Source organism: Pteropus alecto, unplaced genomic scaffold, assembly GCF_000325575.1.
Source record: "Pteropus alecto unplaced genomic scaffold, ASM32557v1 scaffold40, whole genome shotgun sequence".
NCBI lineage: Eukaryota > Metazoa > Chordata > Mammalia > Chiroptera > Pteropodidae > Pteropus > Pteropus alecto.
The window spans coordinates 21,499,060-21,518,789 of record NW_006431919.1 but is presented as its reverse complement, the minus strand read 5'-3'; the positions used below and the strand labels follow the sequence as shown (position 1 = coordinate 21,518,789).

General features: G+C 53.5%; 1 protein-coding gene across 1 annotated transcript in view; it reads left to right on the top strand.

The window, feature by feature from the left end:
* Positions 1–19,730, top strand: part of SDK1 (sidekick cell adhesion molecule 1) — a 398,446-nt gene that overhangs the window by 9,363 nt on the left and 369,353 nt on the right. Inside the window, exon 4 of the mRNA XM_025043174.1 lies at positions 762–909. Coding sequence (XP_024898942.1) covers positions 762–909 — 148 coding nt within the window. The remainder of the gene's footprint in view (positions 1–761; positions 910–19,730) is intronic.

The window sequence follows — 19,730 nt, the reverse complement described above, 5'->3', positions numbered from 1 at the left end:
GATAATAGACATCTCCAGGGATTATTCCAAATTTCTACACATTCAGACGAAAATATAGAATGTGCACCATATCTAGGTGTATACATGTATATCTGTGCCTAACCATAATATGGAAATTTTTCAGAAATTTCAAATGTTACCAGTTTAAAAATCGGCCACTTATAGCCACGTTCTCTAATGGCTGGGTCCTTTCCCAATTACTCCAGTTTTTAAATATCGGTAACCAGTAGCACAAAGACCAGAACAAGACCTTCCTGCCTCGAACTAAGTCAACAGCATGGGGTTTGGAGAATGCTCTAAAAATGAATGAGCGATTAAAACATCTCTTCCCAAAAGATCCTTCAGGGGGACAGTCACCCCAGAAACGAGGAGGAGGAGAAAACTGAGCAAGGGCACCGGCGGGCGCCTGGGCAGAACTCGCCTGAGAGCTCGGGGGCGGGAGGGGTCCGCGTGCTCTCCCCTCTCCATTAGAGCTTCGAGGGGTGCGGGGTGTGGGGTGCGGGCGCCTTCCCGCAGCTGACTTTGGGAGCATCTGCCGCTGTCCCCGCTGGCGCAGGAGGCGTTTTCTTGAGTTGTCACAGCACGGGGACAGGAAGGCCTGCCGGAGCACCTGCTCTGCCCCACTCCCCGCTCGGCCTCCTGCCTTATCGCTAATTAGAGCAGTAATGGCGACTTTGCCAGAAAATATAGTTGTTTCCACCTTTGGTCCCCTCCCTGCAAGGACTTCGCTAGAACCAAAAGGGTCTGATTTCTCTCCGCAGATATGGGGGATTTCACGGACAAAGAGCAGTGGAAGGTGGTCGCTCAAGGACAGGCGGCGGTCCTGGACTTCCCTCCCATCGACAGCTGCCCCAGGCCGCAGGTGACCTGGTTCCGGGAAGGACACAAGATCATTCCGAGCAGCAGGATGTGAGTAGCACGGCCGTCAGTGTCCATCGTGCGGGCCTCGCGCTCGTCGGCGCCACCCCTGGGCCAGCGCCCGGCCCAACCCTGCCCGGTCCTTCAGAATCGGGGTTCGAGGCTGGCCCAGAAACGTTTAGGCAGCTTCAGGGGACGGTCCCGTCCCATGGCTCTGCCGTTTGCTGCGGGCCCGGGTAAAGCACCCCTCCCTCCTCCGCTCAGCCGCTTCTTCCCTTGGGAAGGCTCCCTCTGAGAGTCATTGTTGTCCCCGAGTCGCGTTGAGCTCCGAGGACTAATTTAACGAGTGCGGGTGTGAACTTGCAGAGCCTGGCTTTTCCTCCCTCGTTTCCTGAGCCGTGCGTGATGCCGTTTCCGACGCGGAGGCAGTAATTACTGCTTATTTCTCTCTCCCCCTTCATCCCAACGTGACAGTTTTATTTCTCTTGTCTAATTAGCGCTGCGCCCATCTACTGCACAATAGTTGCTTTGTGATTAGTTAAGCATTATTTCAAGGTGTTTTCGCCTAGACCGCATTCAAGATATTTATCTAATGGCAAACAGATTTTCTTCACTCGGAGCTTTAAGTCATTAAAAAGAACATTTGGCCTGTATTTCATAACTGGGCGTTTTGCAATGCAATTTAAAGATGATACACCGAATATGAAAGGTTTCAGAGAGGTGCGTTTCTCAGCGAATCGCGAAATGCTATGAGCTCGAGCTGCAAGTCAACTATTCGTGCCATCAGGTGTTTGCAGCCAGGTGAAAATTCACGAGAAGAAAGTGCTCTCGTTTTGTTTTCCAAAAAGGGTGCATGTAAGACCCTGGCTGAACAGCTTTCGGATGTAACTACGCACGTGACTGTGGTCGTGAACTTGCTCTCCCGCCCCCGCCCCGTGTCCCCTCTGCCGGCCCCGCCATAGCAAGCCCTGCCTGCCTGGGCGTCTGGACCCCGCTCGGGCCCAGGCTGTGCCTGAGTTTCTTTGGCAAACGTTTCTAGTTCGGTTATTGGAAACAGGAAAAATATTGAAATACATAAAAGCCATCTTTTAAAATTCTAATAAAAACATCAATTACCTTAGAAATTGAGGAACTGCTATCCTTTTTCTTTAAAAGTTTCTTGGGTGCCCACCTTTATATTGATTCCAATGATAATTGGGGTGGCACAAAGATGAGGGATCAGCTTCTCATTCTCTCAGAAGACCGTCAGGCTGAAAAGAAAGCAGCTAAGATAGATTCTTGAGACGTCTCTGGAAGGTTCCAGCGTTGAGCACAGTGCGGCTGGGCAGAGTCGGAGTGATTCCTGGGGGAGGTCAGTCCTGGGGTGGCAGGGAGAGTAGGGTCGGTGCCTCTCGAACACTGCGGCCACTGGTGTCACCGGAGCACAGTTCAGGGAGGAGGGAGCGTCCTGACTCGGTAGCGTGTAACTGTGTGGCGGTGCGTTGTTCACCTGTGGTCTACGTGGATCCACGAGACATTTATTCGAGAAGGACGAAAGGATGTAGAGTGAAGTAACAACTCTTAACTTTATCAGCTTTTTCTTTTTACTTGCGAATTCCTGCTAAAGACCGTTTAATTCTGGTGAGCTGGTAACATAAAGACGCTGGCGGGCTTTAGCTTGATGTCGAGTCAAACAAATAGTCCCTCACAGCCGTGAAGGTGTTGATAAATCTCCAGTCTCAGTGGAGTGATGTGCTGGTGTGCTTTTTTTTTGAGAGATGAGATGAGGCTGATTACGGCTATTTCTACTTTTTCTTTGTCCACCTCATCATCCCCCTCATACTTATTAAGTACCTGCCGTGCGAGGCACCGTGAATCACCGCGCACGTCGTTTTCCCCACAAGTTGATCTGACAAGTTGATCCGCCATTCCGAGATACGGCACTTGCCACTTCTAGGAAAGCTCAGCCTCGGACCACACATGGGAGGGCGGTTCTGCCTTGTCCCCGCCCGCAGGCCTGGCAGTCAGAAGTCAGACCGCACCAGACCGCTTCTGCACCAGTGCGGGGTCACTGTCGACCGGCACGTGCGGCGTGGTGTCTCACGCGCAGCGGAACAGGTCACCTGCTTTTAACCTGATTCCCTGAGGTCAGCGCCCTGACCTGGGGGAGGATGGTGTCTGTCCGGAAGGTGGGAGGAAGAGGTGACTCGTCTGGCCACCAGCACTCCGTTTTTTAACATAATCTCATGACCTTCAGAGTGTGAGCTTTGGGCTTACAATTAAATGATTTTTTTCACTTTCAATGGAAAGAGTAAGGTTAATGTTTCCTAACTTGGAAAATTAGTTGCATGACCTCGTAATAATTTTAACGGCAGCTGTTGCTCATCGATGGCCTGCTTCGAACATATCTTTTCTGACCCTCACAGCTGCCGTCTGGGGCAGGTGTCATCCGCCCTGGGAACTGGAGACGGGCGATGCTGCACGACCTGCCCCAGGGCGCCCGGCCGGCGGAGGGCAGAGCTGGCATTCACACCCGGGGCTGCCCGACCTGCTCGCACGCTTTCTGCTTTGTGCTTTATCTTCCTGAACCTCCTTCACGCCCTCGATTTATTTTGTATACACTGCTTTAATATTCTTTCCCCTCCTTTTCCGGAACGCCAGTTTTCAGTTGGAAATACTGCAGGTTGGCCTGGGCTGCCGTGAGCCACAGGCAGGCGTAAGCACAGGTGCCCACGTCAACACCAAGCGTGCCGCCTGTGCGTTATGTGTCCTTCTCGCGTGGGCGTGGAAATCTTGACGAAGGGAAGGCAAACGCGGCCTTCCAGTCAAGGCGTGAACTTCGTGACGTTCCAAGGAGGGCTGGAGGTGGGAAGTGTCTCTGTGTAGGGAGCGTGAGGACATGGAGGGGTGGTCACCACGTGCAGAGTCCGGCCCGTCCACTGGTGGCCTCTTTGTTCTCCAGCCACATACTGGTCGGACGGGGAGATTCATCGTCGTTCCCAGAGCAGGAGCTGGCGCTGGTGCCCGACGGCTTCACATTGGTGTGAAAACCGAACAAAGTTCTGGCTGCGGTGTGGGCATGTTTCTCATTCATTCACCAAGCACTTGTTGAGGGCACACTATGTGCCAGGTACTGTTCCGGGCACCGAATAGATGGCAATAAAGCAGAGGAAGTCCCCGCGCTCAGGGAACCATGCGAGTGGACGGGAGCAGATGCCAAGGGGCGAGTGTCTGATACGCCCTGGTGATGGGCGGTGAGGAGGAAATGAAGCAGGATGCGGGCTGGGTGGGACGTGACGACAACAAAGCATTTGCGTGGAGACCCGCATGGATTCGGAGGGGAGGGCGCGGGTCGCATGAAGGCACTGAGGCGGGGCCGCGAGGAGGCCCGCGGGCTGGTGCGGTGGGGTGAGGGCCGGGCGATCATGGGGCGCTGGGGCCGGATCCCCCGGACCAGGACGGCGGCTGTCACTCTGAGGGTCCGAGTGAGCAGGGACCATCTCCCTATGATTCTTCTCTAAGGAACAGACCGTGCGGCGACAGTCACACCAGGACCCTGCGTGGGACCTGCCGCAGTCATTCAGGTGGCCCGGATCACGCGGTGCAGGGGGCGGGGGCGGCACGCGCCAGATTCTGATGCATCTCGCGGGGGGAGTCGGGAGGCTTTCCCGTTGGGAGAGGTGGGGTGTGACCCCGGGACTTCCGGCCCGAGCAGCCAGCAGACAGAACGGACCTGCCCTTTGCTGCGGTAGTGGGTGGTTTGGGGCGAGGCCAGTTCCATGTGTCCGTGGACCCGGGTGGTGTCCAGAGTTCCTTCCAGATGCAGGTAGGTTAGGGGTGGCCCATGACTCCCAGGTGGCTGTACGTGTCAGGCTCACAGTCAGCAGAGCAGCGTGGGTCACACCGGGGTCGCGTGTGTGTGTGCGTGTGTGTTTGTGTGTGTGTGTGTGTGTGTGTGGCAGGGGTGTGTGGCAATGGCTTTTAAGCTCTCGAGAGCTCTGGACGAAATGGCCACGCCAGTGAGTGGAGCCCAGAGCTCCGTCCCATCGGCTGAGATTCTCTTGGCCGCAGGTCACAGAGGGCGACTCTGGCTAAGAAGAAGAAAACGTGCTGGGTGTTTAGAGACTGCAGGACGAACCTCTAGAGGGAGCGGCCGGGGGAGCAGGGGGCACGTCAACCTCAGTGGCTCCCCCAGGACGGCCGGGTCCTAATTCCTGGAACGTGGTGAAGGGATTGAGGTTGCGGCAGCAGGAGGGGACCCTTAAGGTGGGAGGCGGCACAGGAGGTGGGACGGCCGTGCGGTCCGCTTTCGCGGGGGCACCCTGCGCCCCGCTCGCGCCCAGCCCTGGTGCTCTTGGTGCCACTGCGCCCTCAGACGTCAGCTGGCAAGGGCCAGTCCCGTTACCACGCGCGGAGGCCCTGTCTCCTCACGTGGTGGTCCCCTCCCCCGGGTGGCGACCGGCTGAGATGCCTGTGCTCCTCTTACCCCGTGGCAGCGCACGCAGTGTCGGCATGACAGACCGAGGACGCGTGAAGCACAGTCACGTGGCATCTGTAAAGCTCCTCGCCGAAGAGGGAAGAAAGTGCTCAGTAAAGCTCAGGGGAACATGCGGTCGAGGAAGGGGAGGTACAACTCGGAAAGGCAGACACTATTTTGCAAGAATTGCGGATAAATTATACTCAGAATTTTGAATAGGTAATTATAGGTTTTGTTTATCTGAGAAGATGAAAACCGTGCATGTTTATTTTTCTGATTTACTGAATCCAAACAGCTAAGTTTGCTGCCTTTGCATGTCAAACATGGTAGAGCTTTGTCTTATAAATGGAGTCTAATCCGATACTAAAATTGTTGCGGTGTTTCAGGTGAGATATATGTTCTTTGTTCCCTTTTATTTCTCAAAATGTGGAACGTGCACCGTTTCCCTTACCTCCGGGAGGTAATTTATGTCGGCAGTTATCAGATGAGGCGCAAAACCTCGTCCTGCACGATGCCATTCTGTCGCCTGCTTGCTGGTTCTTGAGCTCGAGTCGCATCCTGTCACCCACCTGACAGGAATGCGTGAGCACGAGCGTGCGTGCCTGGCTCCTCCCGGAAGTGCGAAGTTTACAGATGAAATATTGCAAACCTCCAGTCAGCTTTGCGAGACCACTTGCTAGGAAAGCTCTGGCTGGTGAAGCATGGGCAGGAAACAGCATCCCGGGTGACTCAGAAGCCGTCAGACTCACGGCCGTCCTGCTCGGCTACCTGAACATCCATTAACTTATTACCGTTTCATTTCAGTTGCTTCCAGAAAGATTTGTTTAAATTAGCACTTGTATTGGAAGTCACAACTTACCGCTTGAACGAAGTAGATGGGCTCGTAATAATATTTTTATAGTTAACTGGGCTTTCGAAATAATATGCTTTTAAAATGTTTATATTATGTTTTAGAGGCATTTCGTGAACGTTTATAGAGGGTGTCTATACGTGTGAAATGAGCCGTATTCGCTATAAACTAGAAAGACGAGGCGGCGTGGGCTCCAGACCTGCCTCAGCGTTAATTCTGACCTCGGACGAGTTACTCTGCTTCGCCTCCACGGCCTCCTGTCAGAACGCGGGAGGTGCTCGAGGGGGCCTCTGAGGGCCTTTCCGGTGCCGGCAGAAAGGGGTGCGCGTGCCAGTTCCCTGTCTCCCTCCCCGCCTCCCCGCTTCGTGCAGTCAGTGGATATTTACCGAGCACTTACTTTGTGCCAGACGCTGTTCTGGCTGCTCGGGACAAGAATGAGGCTTCGCAGGCCCCAGGTCGGCGAGTGTGGTCCAGCATGGAGACAGGTCAATAAATAGGGTACTCTGGGGACGGGGGGTGTAGACGTCATGAGGGACGTGAACGGGGCTGGAGGCAAGTGACAGCTGAGCTGAAGAGGGAGGGAGGCACAGAGCGGCCAGGAACAGCCTCTGTGTGCAGGTGACGTTTCAAAAAATCACTTGATTGAGTTATAATTTATACACAACACGATGCACAGATTTTAAGAGCATAATGTGAAGAATTTGAACAAATGGCGTGATCACCGTCCCAGTCGAGTCCCCACTGCAGGCCCCGCCCCGCCCGTTCGTCCAGCTTCGCCTGCTCCGGAACTTCTTGTCAGTGGAAATCCTAGAACCTGAAACTTTCTACCTGGCTTCTTTCATGCCGCATAATTTCTGTGACATTCTAATGGAGATATTTAGTAACTAATTATTAATGTTTCTGAGCGCCAGGCACTGTTTTAAGTGTTTTCTATGTAACGATTCATTCGACCCTCTCAGCAGCCCAGTGAGTTGTGCCGATGCGGTTCTCGCTTTCCCGGTGAGAACTCAGGTGGAGAGAGGTCAGCTCAGGTCGGCGCGCGCCCTCTGACCCCTGAGCCTGTGCCGTGCTGCTGTGTCAGGCCGCTGACACCTTAGAGGTGCGGGCAGCCACGCCCAGATCTGGAGGGCGACTGTTCTCGTTGGGGGGCGGGGGATGGGGTGCACACGGACAGGAAGGGGCCGCGGTCCGCAGAGGCTGGGTGCGGCGGGGAGGACAGGCTGGGAAGACGTGGGCGGGAGGCACCAGGACCGGGAGGGCTTCGGATCGGACCCCTTACCCAGTGCGGGGTCTTCGGAATGGTTCATGTACTTTTGGAATTTTTTTTTTGAAATTGAGGTGAAATATACATAACAGAAAATTGACCATTCTAACTGTTTCGGTGTCCGGTTCCGAGGCATTAAGTACGTCACACGGCTGTGCAGCCATCGCCACCGTCCATCCAGACCTCTTCCATCTCGTGACACCGGGACTCGGTCCCCATGAAATAGTGACTACCCGCCACCCTGCCCCAGACCGGCCACCACCGTTCTCTCTGCCTCTGTGAATCTGACGACTCTGGGTCCCTCCTGTAAGACGAGTCTTGCAATGTTGGACTTTTTCCACCTTTAATTAAACTTAGTTCATTATAGATCCACATACGGTTGAGTAGCACAGGGAGCTCCGGTGTCCGGTGTAACCAAACCGTGAGATCACGTAAAGCGGCACCACAACATTGCAACTCGGATGCTGACAGTGACGAGGTCAAAACGCGGGACATCCCCACCGCCGGCCGTGCCTGTCTGTGGCCACAACCACCTCCTTCGGCCGCACCCCCTCCCTCCAGCCCCAGCGGTCATCGATGTGATCGCCACTCCTTTAATTTCGTCACTTAGAGAATGTCACATAAATGGAATCACGCGGTCTGTCACCTCTCAGGGCTGGCTTTTCCCACTCGGCATAATTCTCTGACGCGTTCAGTTTTCACATGTGTCACTAGCTGGATCCTTTTGATTGTCAGGTCGTCCGTGGCGTGGACACACCCCAGTTCGCACGACACCCCCCTGGCGAAAGCCGTTCGGGTCGATTCTGGTTTTGCACTGTTGTGAGTAAAGCTGCTCTAGGCATTCTTGCACAGGTTCTGTGTGAGCATAAGTCTCCGTGTCTCTGGAACAGATGCCCAGCGGTGCGATGGCTGAGCTTCGTGCAAGTTGCATGTTCAGTTTTTAAAAATCAGCCGAACTATTTTCCAGAGCGGCTGTACCATTTCATGGCCCCACCAGCAATGCGTGAGCGATCCAGTTTCTCCGCATCCTCACCAGCACTGGGCGTTGTCACTGTTTTTTATTTTCGCCATCCTGATGGGTGTGTAGTTATAACTCATCGTGTTTTTACTTTGCAACTCTCTAATGGCTAATGCTGTTGAACGCCTTTTAATGTGCTGGTTTAAAAAAGAACAAGTAGGAAGAAAGTAAACTTCTCGAAGTGAAAAATAGAATCATTTATTTAAAAAGCTAATTGAACGGCTGACGACGTGCAGCTAGAGCGAGAAATGCTGGTCTGAGGAGAATACGCGGAGCACAGCAGCGTTGAAAACGTCCACTGAAGGGTCACCTTCTAAACCCCGCTAGGTCAGCTACCTGTGGCCAGCAGGGGGCCTTCACGGAGGTCGTCAGCCGACGCAGGAGAATACGCGGAGCACAGCAGCGTTGAAAACGTGGGAAGGATGGCAGACGGGCTGAGGAGTCGACGTCTAAGAAGGAAAGAACAGAGGACGGGCACAGATAATGTCCCGAAAGGTCGTCGTCGAGATGTTTCCTTAAGCAACGAAACCTAATCCTCGTGTGTTGTTAGGAGGTCAGGTTACGAGGTGGAGCCTCGCGATGGGACTGGTGTCACATAGAGAGACCCCAGAGAGCTCCCTCTGCCCCCCACCACGTGAGGACACAGTGAGGAGACGCCACCCGTGAGCCAGGCAGTGGGCTCCGCTGACAGCCGAGCTGCCGGTGGCTCGATCGTGGACTTCAGCCTCCAGAACTGTGAGACGGAAATGTTTCTTGTTTATAAGTGACCTGGTCTGTGGTATGTAGTTTCGGCGGCCTGACGGGCTCGGACACTCACCCAGGAGGTCTGCGTTCTGGGCAGGGCCCATCACCTCCCAGTACCCAGCTTCACCTAGAAGCGGGACCGCGATCTCGTCCTCCGGAGCTGTCGTGAGATTTAACAGGAGGCCATGAGTGAGAAGTCATTTACCAGCTAATGCTCGAGGGCCCGAAAGACTGTACCTGCTGTATGTCGCCCCCAAAATCCTGTCCTGAGGTTTCCGTAAGGATGTCCTGTACAGATGTGGCTCTGCCCGCAGCCGTGCATGTAGATGTCTCCTGGGAGTTGGAGCCAGTGGGGAGAGAGGGGACTCAGGGCGGAGAACGTGCTGGAGCCAGGACGCCTTAGCTCCTGTGCACGCCGCCGGGCTTGTCTGAGTGCAGGTTCCTGCAGCCTAGAACGTTCCTGCCACTGCGGTTCTGGCCTCGCCCAGGAGGAGTCCCACTGAGCTGACACCACCCTGGGCAGGTCAGCGTCAGCAGAGGGTCGGTGTCTGCAGAAAGGGGCGGGGCGCGGAGCAGCTTCCCCATGTGGCGCAGGAGCACTGACTTGTGGGACCTCCCTGCGTGGTGAGCGTTGGCCGAGACGCTCGTGACAATTCCCCAGGTGGGCCGTGCGACCTCATCCACCTTTAGAAGGGTCACCTTCTAAACCCCACTAGGTCAGCTACCCGTGGCCAGCAGGGGGCCTTCACGGAGGTTGTCAGCCGACGTTGTGCCTCCTGCTTTGGGACAGCGGCCCCGTCACAGCTAGAGAACCACTCATTCCAAGGGCAATATCGGCGAGGAGGAGGGTGGATCTTAGAATTACTCGGTTCCGTTTGAATTGGCAGTGTCGTGTTTAACTTTGACGATGAGAGTTTAACGTTCTCTACCAATTTTGCATTTGAAAATAAGATGCCACTCCATTTTACATGCGCAGATCTAGTGACAATAATGCATTTCTTTACAGATATTAGCCCTTATACACCGTCAGTCAGTCACTCACGATCGCATCTCACCAACTCCGCATAATACTTTCATTAAAAGTGGGATAATTAAAATACAGTTTTAATGCGCACTAAATTTCGACTCTGCTGAGCCCGGAATGCATCACCCCGCTCCCTTTCGGTTCTTGAATCCGTATCCGTATCCGCGTCACGTTTTGAAACGGCGACCGCCGTGAACAAGGGGCGTGTCTCGCATGCACGTAGGCTCCCGGACTGCTGCATGAGAGGTTTCCGCAGGGCTGTCGCATATCTGTCTGTCTCCCTTGCATGTGGTTGTCTGCTGCTAACTTTAATCCCTTGAAGCAAAGAAATGGGTTTCTCGCCCTCCCAGTTTTGTGGAGATGTAACTGGCATATAACATTGTATCGTTTTAGGGTGTACAACATAATGATTTGATATATGTAGATATCATGTAGTGATTATCACATTAAGTGTAGCTATACACCCATCGCCATATATAGTTACACATTTTTTTTCTTGTGATGAGTTTTAAGATCTACTTTCTTAGCAACATCCAAATAGACCCTTCATCTTTGTTGACTACAGAAGCCGTGCTGTGCACGACACCCCCACGGCTCATTCAGCTTGTAACTGGGCGCTTATGCCTTTTGCCCACCGTCGCCCACTTCCCCACCCACCCCCTGCCTTTGGCAGCCACCGTTTTGTCCTCTGTTACTATGAGTTCAAGTTTTTCAGATTCCTCATATAAGTGGTAGAGAAAATTATAGATGTGAAAACACTTTCTAACCAATAAAGTAAATACAATGCAGCGGCATTATTTATCATTCCCACCTTTGCTCATTGTAATAATTACGCCCATGAACATGCGTCAGTATTCAGACTCGACTGCTCTTCAGCTCATTTGGAACTACGGAGCGTTAGGTGGTCTTCGTGATGGCTTTCAGCCCTCCGTCAGTGGCACCTCGTAGTGCGGATACAAGCGGATGTGTCCCAGCCTCCCGTCCCCGTCCCTCCTCCCGTTATGTGTCCTTGGGGAATGAAGCCAGTCTCAATGTTGCTGAGTGATCAGGGAGGCATTGCTACCTGTGCCCCTAACACGTAGCTCGTTACACAGTCAAGTGTAAGTGACTTTTATTCGCTTCTGTGGGTCATCAGTGTCGGCGTCACGCTTACCAAATACGGGTCGTTTCTTCGCATCTGATCATTTAACGAGCACCTAACTGCGCCAGCGTCACCCGTGAAAGCTGCTCCTGCAGCTCCAGCTGCCTGGGAGGGACTATGCTTTGGGCTCTGGCCAGGGGGTTCTGCTGGAGTTAGTGAGTCAAGAAGACTTGGCGACACGATGTCATTACCACCAGGACGTAAGTCACCTGCATAGCCATGGCGAGTCAGCGGTCAGGGTGCGGCTCCGTGGATACGTGTCCCCTGGGGCTCCGTGGCAGGGCGGGCCTGGTCTCTTCCGGCTTTATCCCAGTCGTCAGGCCGACGTCTCCGACGCCACGGCGAAGTTCTCCCGTGTAAAGCAGGAGGGCAAGGGGCCCCGGGAAGGAAGGGATGCACTCAGAGCTCAGAGAAGGGCACAAGATGGGTGTCGCACCCCAGGGCACGTGTGCACCTTAGGGCTGGGGCAGATGCACCGTGGAGAGGAGAAAGCTTGGGCTCAAATGGCCGTGAGGACACTTGGCACACACTTCGCCCAGGTGACTCTTCCGTGATTCAGCGCTTGGTCTTCATCGCGGCGGACGGAAGCGCGACATTTCACCTCAGAAGCCTGTGATGGGGAGGCCCTCGGGGCTGACTTACCTTCGAGAGCACGAATCTCCCCTTCCTCAGCCTAGACGTGCCCACTGAGTGTCAGCCGAGGTAAACGATCCTGTCCAAGGGACGAACTCTGCCCTTTGTCATGCGTGCAGTGTGTACGCTTCGGTTTCGTAGTCAGAGCCCATAGTTTAATGCAGGAAACGACTCAGTGAATTACCGGAGCCGAGAAGTCACCGGCGTGGTCCGCCCGTGTTCGTGGTCACTCTGATGCATCCCTTTCCTTCTGGGAAGCCTTGGGGACATCATTGCTGCCCACGTTGAAGGTCCAGATCCCTCGGCCTTTGCTCAGGTTCGCTGGGCGTCATGTCTGAAACCTGTGTCGCGCCAAGTGACTCGGGCAGCTGGTTTACCATCAGGAACCGCACCAACTTCTTGTTTTAGAATTGGACACCATAGTGTGTTTTGAAGCTGCTGTCTATGGGTAAATATCATCGTATTATATTGTAGTTAAATTTAAGAGTTGCGTGTGTGGAAAGGAGCGTGAAGCAGACCCGCGTTAGTCACAGTCGGCGGGAAGGAGGCGCGGCCGCCCCGCGGCTCCTGTCTGGCCCGGCGGCGAGCGGACTGCCCGGCTGCTGAGGCCCCGGCTTTCGTCTGACTTGCCCTGTGGGAATTTATACATCGCTGTTGACTCATTTCTTTGATCTAATCATGAAATAAGGAGTTGTGATGATCGTGGAATCTTTGAAAAGCAACTAGTGATTTTTTTTAAAACGCCGTTTTGAAATGTTTAGTAGAAAATGCCCTTGTCTTAGCATTTCCTGTTATTTTATTGTTTTTCTTAATATTACGAGGAGGGGTCTAGGGACGGCTCGCAAAGCAGCACTGTGACAGGGCGGCCGAGCGCTGACGTCTGAAGCCGACCTGCCTGAGCTCGTTAAGGGTCGTGTGGCCTCGGGCTCATGCTCGGCTTTCCGGAGCCTCAGGTCCCTCGTCTGTCACGCTGGTGTAGTGGTGCCCGCCTCACAGCGTGGTGGCCGTCCGTCCCCCGTGCCCGCACCTGCACGTTGAGAGGGCTCAGGCGCGCACCTGCGTCGTGAAGGCCATCGAGACCGTTCGTCGTTCTTACCGTCCTCGTCAGCGTCGACACTCACGCGCGTGCTCCACACAGAGGAAGAGTCCGCGGTCACGTTATTCTCTTGGCGCTAGAGCCGTCAGGTGAATCTTGCGAAGCGAAATTAAACTTGGTGTTTCTGATTACTTTCATCCCATCCGGAGGTGTGACAACTATTTCCTTGATCACCTACGTGAACAGAAGTCCAAGTTCTCGGTGACAGGTAAGGTGAGACTGCCGGGCAGTGGTGGGATCCACCCTGTGGGGCGAGGGGCAACTCAGCTACGCGGGTTAGAGAGGGGATCGGAACGTGCCACAGTGCTCCGCGGGAGACTTCGTCTGCGGTGGCAGGAAGCAGGGCCACCAGAGCATTTCCCGGGCTGGGCCTTGGAGCAAACGACACGCTTTTTTGTAGCCCCTTGTCCTTGCCCAACACCGTCATCCTACAAGGGATAAACCCATCGCTGCTCGCAACACCCCGAGATTCCATCTGTCTGCTTCAGGACCCCGTTTTAGGAAGATAGAGGAGGTTCTGGGAGCCCCGTTGTCTTTCCTGAGGCCTCGAGGAGAGAAGGGTTCTGGCAAGGACGGCGGGGCCCGTCGGGGGCACAGGCCGAGGTCAGGGGCACAGGCCGGGGTCAGGGGACTGGTTCATTCCCTGAGAACGTGATAACAACAAACGTTACGAGATGCGTGTTTATTTATTTCATATATGCCTGCATGTGTGCACATGTGTGTGTGCACACGTGTGCGAATGTGCACCTCATACCTATAACGTATATACATACACATATGTCTAGTATACGTATCAGACAGCTAGTACACACTTGATTTCACTTTGGACTTTGAAGGAATGCATAATTAGAATAGTTTAATTTAAATGAGTGTTCATAGACTAATGCTGAGTAAATGTGTTCATATTTTTGAATCTACGACAATGGTAAAAGGCCTTATTCGTCCATATTGGAAGTGAGTAAATCGCGATACTGACTTTTAGCATGAGATTTGTAACGATAAGCTGACATCCTCGATGGAGAAATGGATATCCACGTTTCTGTTTTCGATGGGGTGATTTTAGGGGGGATCACACAAAAATAGAAGCTTATTTCATGCATGCTGCTTTTTCTTTTCTGAGTTTTTAACCATGTGAAATATTTAAGGTCGTTGAATTTATGCTCGTGCTGTATCTTTGTGATTCGGGGCTTGTTCTCATGCGCTTGTTTATTTTGTGTGAAGTTCTCCTCTTAGAGCTTTATGTGCGAATTCGGAGATTTGTACAACAGAACATTGGCTAAGTTGCAAAAGCGAAGATACTGTTTATAGCACGTGGCTGGCGTGGGAGTGTGTGTGTGACCTGTAGGGTGACGAGCCCAGGACCATCCCTGTTTTTGCAGTGCTCGTCCCGCAGGTCCCCAGCCAAACCAGGATGGCTGGCCACAGTACCTGTTCATGGCTGCTGTGGGCCTTAAAATTTGCCATATTATAACGATGTATTTTCCCCACTAATGGCAAAGGCTCTGCATCTATAAAGAAGCATGGGAAGGAAAAAAGTAAATCTAATGGTAGCTAACTATCCTGTAAATGCTAAGCAAGGCAGAAATGGTTCATGAACAGCACTTACTTTATCCTCCAAGCATTTTGCTTAGTGATATGTCATTGTCACCACAGGAAGAGTTGATATGCTCCCGCGGCGTGCTAGGAATTGTAAATGTGAGAAAAATTAGCCGTAAGATATTCCCTGACCCCAGCGTCTCGTGTCAGCCTTGCAGAGCGACGGGGGGACGCGTCACCTTTTTAACGCATCCAGCTTCTCTCTCCCTTCGTTCCCCACCTGCACAGTGCTCAGCGCCGCTGGCACCTGTTGGAAGGAGCTCAGTGAGCATTTCCCGGCTCGCCGCAGGGAGCTGTTTTCCTTCCTGGTGGAAGGCTGGACAGAAACACAGGTGCCTGAAGGAGGCGTAAGTACAAGGCGGGTCAGAAGCCGGCCGCTGTGTCACGGGGATACTCGTCACAGTGAGAAATGCCCGGCTCTTCGTCAGCCCCGTAGCCGGGGCGGCGGCAGCTGACCCGCAGGCGGCGGGAGAGCGCAGTGAGCGGCTGAGCGCACGCGGCTCTGCGCGCCCGTGCGTGTCGTCGGGCCGCCCTGCGTGCGTCGGTCTGGACAGCACAGGGGCGCAGTCCCGCCTTCTGCGCGTCTGTCTTCCTGGAGAAACGTCTTTTTCTTCTTCTTTTTCGCTCACTCGCGAGAGTCGATGAGACCTGCGTGAGCGCTCACGACTCGGCCTCTCGCCCGTGGCTCCCAGACCGCGCTCGCCGCCTCCGAGAACAAGGAAGTGTCGCTTCCGTCGCTTCGTGTTTGAGGAACGGCAGTGGCTTTTCAAGGACAGTCTGTCATTTTCGGGAGGTGTAGATACGAGCCACATCAACCCTAGAATGATTAAAACCTCGACGACTTCGAACAGGTCCTTCGGACTCACTCCGAGATCCGAGTCTCCACGAACGCAGAGAAATGAACGAACGAGCGCGATGTCGAAGACAGAACGGACCTGCTCTGCCTCCCTCAGGACTGTGGAAACCCGTGGGCAGGCGCTCCCTCTGCGGAGCAGGCCCCGTGCCTGTCACCACGGCCACCTGCGTGGGGACCCACTCTGCGCAGCCAGCACAGTCCCGGCCTCAGCCCCGCCCTCCAGCCACGTGGCCACACTTCCAGCGCGTTCTGCAAGCGCTGACAGAAGGCGCACGGCACGTGGATTCGTGCACCCGTTAAAATCACGAGCGGTTCTCTCCGCCCCGCTCCGACGCCCCTAGTGAAGTCGAGCCGGGCCCAGCTCCGCGAGGGCCGGGGCCGATGATGTCCCTCTCTGCGTCTGTCACACGCGATGCCGCGCACCACACGCGACACACGTAAGAAATACTTGTCGGGTGAGTGAGCGAGTGAGCGAGTGACTGACTGAACGAACGAATGCTTCGTCTTGGGCTCGGGATCCCGTGAGCCAACAAGCCGTCCGCGGGGACACGGAGCGTGACCGGCGGAGCGTGGGCCCTCGCTGTGACGCCGCCGCCATGGCAGTCTGCGGTCTGAGGTCTGCGTCGTGTCTCTCTTGCCCCCCAGAGGGCAGACAGGGACGGGGCAGCGCTGCCTTCACGTGCGGAACGTCAGGTGCCACTTCCGCGGCTTTGCTCGCCCTGTTAACAGGTTCGGGTGGCCTCCGTGGGGACAGTGGCGGTCTCTCGGTCGGTTTCATTCATGAAGGGGCAGAGGAACCTGCACCCCGTCGCCGGCTTCTCGGTCGTCCTCCTCGTCACGTTGCCTCCTTGGTTCAGGCCGTCGGCGTGTCCCACCCAGACCCCGTGAGGGCCCCTCATGCTCTCCAGGTCGCCGGCTCTGTCCTCTGTCCTCCCCCAGCCCGGAGTCCACACCAGAGGTCACGCAGCTCTTTCCACGGGTCACGCGTCGTCCCCACGTCCCCCCGCAAGCGGTTCCCCACCGTCTTCAGGCGAGGTCCGTGCCGTGGTCTCCCAGCCTGGCCGCTGCCCGCCCCGGTCCTGTGTCCCTCCTGCGCTCGTGCAGGTTGGCCACGCGCGTGTCCCAGCTGCTCCCGGCTCCCTTTGGTCTCAGGTCCCTTGCACCTGTTCTTCCCCTTCCTGGAATGCCACCCACCTGACCCATTCTGCTTATGGCTTCAGATTTCTTTTCTCTGAGAATGTTTCCCAGACCATGTTCGTCGCCCTGGCTGCCCACTGAGACCAGGTTCAGTGGGTTCTGTGATCCAGTGTCACCTGTGCTCACCTCCACTGTCGGTCCCATCAGCTGGGCTGTAATGGCCTGTTTGTCGGCTTCTCTCTCCATCCTGACCTCCTAAGGGTAGACACCACGTCTTTGTCACTGTGTATCCCCAGGCCCTAAAGTGACACTTGGTGCCTAGTAAGGGACTGGTATTTGTTTGAGTGAATTAGTTGATCGATGCCTAATAATAATTTTTTCTGTCAAACTTATCTGTCTGGTAAAGTACATTTGCGGAAATAAGAAAAATCAAAGGGAGCATCCTTTAACGATGTCGGTGGAAGGTGAGCGGATTTATTCCTTTCCCGTCTCAGGTCCTGTGGGGGGATCTGAGGGGGAAACGGCCACACGTAATGGCAGCTGCTGAGCCATTAGTGGTGTCAGCTGGCTCAGTCACGTCACACTCGTTTTGAACGTGGATTGGAAGTGGGTTTTCAATTGACTTCTCTTTTTAAGGACTTGTGCTTTGTTAGTTGGCTGCTCTTACAGTTTGGGACATTGTGTGGTAGGGGTTTGTTTTTTTCCGTTAAGTGCTCCTAGATGATAAAAGAAATAAAAACCCCAGTGAATTACAACGTGAGCAATTTCTTGTGCATATCTGTGCCCTGCCAGGTTATTCTGACCTAATCGTAGGTAAATTCTCATTTGAGAAATACGTATCCATAAAGTTTCTACAGTTGTTCAAATGTGATTTTATTATAATTACATTTTTATCAAAAACACATCTTTGGGACTCTGCGGCTTCTATTTATTCCATTATTAAAATGGTGACATCATTTATTTCTTTTTTATGTGGAGAATTTTGTAGAACAACATTTCGACCTACAATGATTTCTTAAAGCTAGTTTCTGGAAAAATGGGGGCCAAATGAAAAAATATAAACAGCAGACTCACGAAAACAGGTAATTCTGGTTACTGCTGATAAAGATGGATGGCAGTGTCACTGTTAGTGTGACAGAAACACAGCCCGCATTAACTTTTGGCGGTTTCAAGTAAATAGAGGGTTTAATGTCGCAACAAGCTTTAATCCACTGCTCTCGTCATTGCTTTGTTCAGTTAGAATACAAAGGCGCGTTGCGTTGAGATTTTAATAATCAACATATGCGAAGTATCACTTGTCTGCTTCATTGTATAGAAACTCGTTTTAGGAAAACATTGTGGAATTAAGGTGCCTACGAAACAGCACTATTTCTCCCTGCAACGCCCAGGTCTGCGTCTGTTTCTCCTTCGATGTTTCTAACTCGGGCCGGCGTCTCCCAGCTACGCCACTGCCACCGAAACTCTGCACTGCAGAGTCTGCACCGAGCTGGATGCCGCTCACGTTCCTGCTGCAGCCGATGCCGCCGGTGTCTCCCCAGTTACAAAGCTGCTAAACTTGACTGTTCCTTCTTCAGTGTCTTGGCCCACATCACGGTGACTGTCAGCGCTGTCATTCTCCTGCTGGCGTGTGGGGGGCTGTAGTTACGAAATATACATAAGTGTAAAAAGTGCACGAAACATAAACGTACAGGATGGGACATTTAGAGCCAGCGCCCGCGTAACCACCCGTCACCCTCACATGGAACACAACTTGCAAACCTTCTGGGGGGCCCCTTCCAGTCATTGCCCCCGCCATCTGTACCCCAGAAGACTTGACCTTCATGATAACACTTTCTTGCTTTTTTTCTCTAGAGTTTAACCACTTAAATCTTTCACCGCTGTGGGGGTTTTATACAAACAGAAGCAACAGAACGTATTCGTTTGTGTCTTGCTCGTTTGGTCCAACGTTATGTGTTTGAGATTCATCCGTGTTGTCGCTCGTGACTGTATTTTGTTTTTATCAGCTGCCGTATGGTTTTCCATTGTATAAACGGGCCACAGTTTGTTGCTCTGTGGTTCGTGGTGGGCTGTCCGTTGGCCCTTCTGGCCGCAGTGAACAAGTGTGCCGTGCGCCCTCGGGCTCAGGCCTCCTGATGCGCGAGCCCCGGACCCCAGGGCCCGCCTGTCCTCCACTTCCCCAGACGTTTCCAGCTGTTTTCACACGGCTTGAACCAGTTTACATTCCCGCCCTCATCAAGGGGCGTAAAAGCTCCAACCCTCGATCGCACTTGGGCTTGTCAGATTTTTATTTTTTTGCCAGTCTAGTGAGTGTCGTCACGCTTCGCCGTGGTTCTGACGGGCATTGCTTGATGAGCTCGAGCGTGTTTCCACGTTGGTCCGTCGCTCTGCCTCTCCTTCGAAGTGCCTGTGTAAATCGTACCTTTTGCCCATTTTCTCTACTGGGTTCTCCCTCTTCTTCTTATTAATTTATAGGAGTTCTTTCTGAACGCTGAGTACAAGTCCTCTGCTTGTTGTATTTCCCGCATCTCCGTGGCTCGCCTTGTCGCTCCTTTTATGGCATCTATTCATGGGAGAACCTATTTCTCCTATGGCTGTGCCATCAACCTTTGCCTTTACGGTCAGTGCCTCTCCACTCCTGTCTGAGGGCTTTGCTCATGCTGTGGCGCGGCGAAATGCTCTTAAACTGCTTGCCGAAAGCCTTACGGTGTCGCCTTTCACACTTGAGTCCCTGACCTCGAGGCTGTTGGTTTTCATCTGCAGCGTGACCGAACACCCTCTGTGTTCTTCCGTCTCGCGCCTCTGTGTCTTTGTTCCCAAACCCGCCCTGATTCTCGGTCCGTGTGTTCCGTGCCTGGCTGCGGCAGTTACCTCCAGCCTCCATCTTCCAGTTCACGTTCCAGTTTACTTCACCAGAGAGATTCGCCTGATACATCATTCTGGTGACTGTGTATCAAATTAAAAACAAAACAAAACAAAAAAACTCTACAACGTCACGTATTTCACCCATGATGAAATTTTGTCTGTGTGTCTGGTATTCAGAGCTCCTTAAAAGTCTGC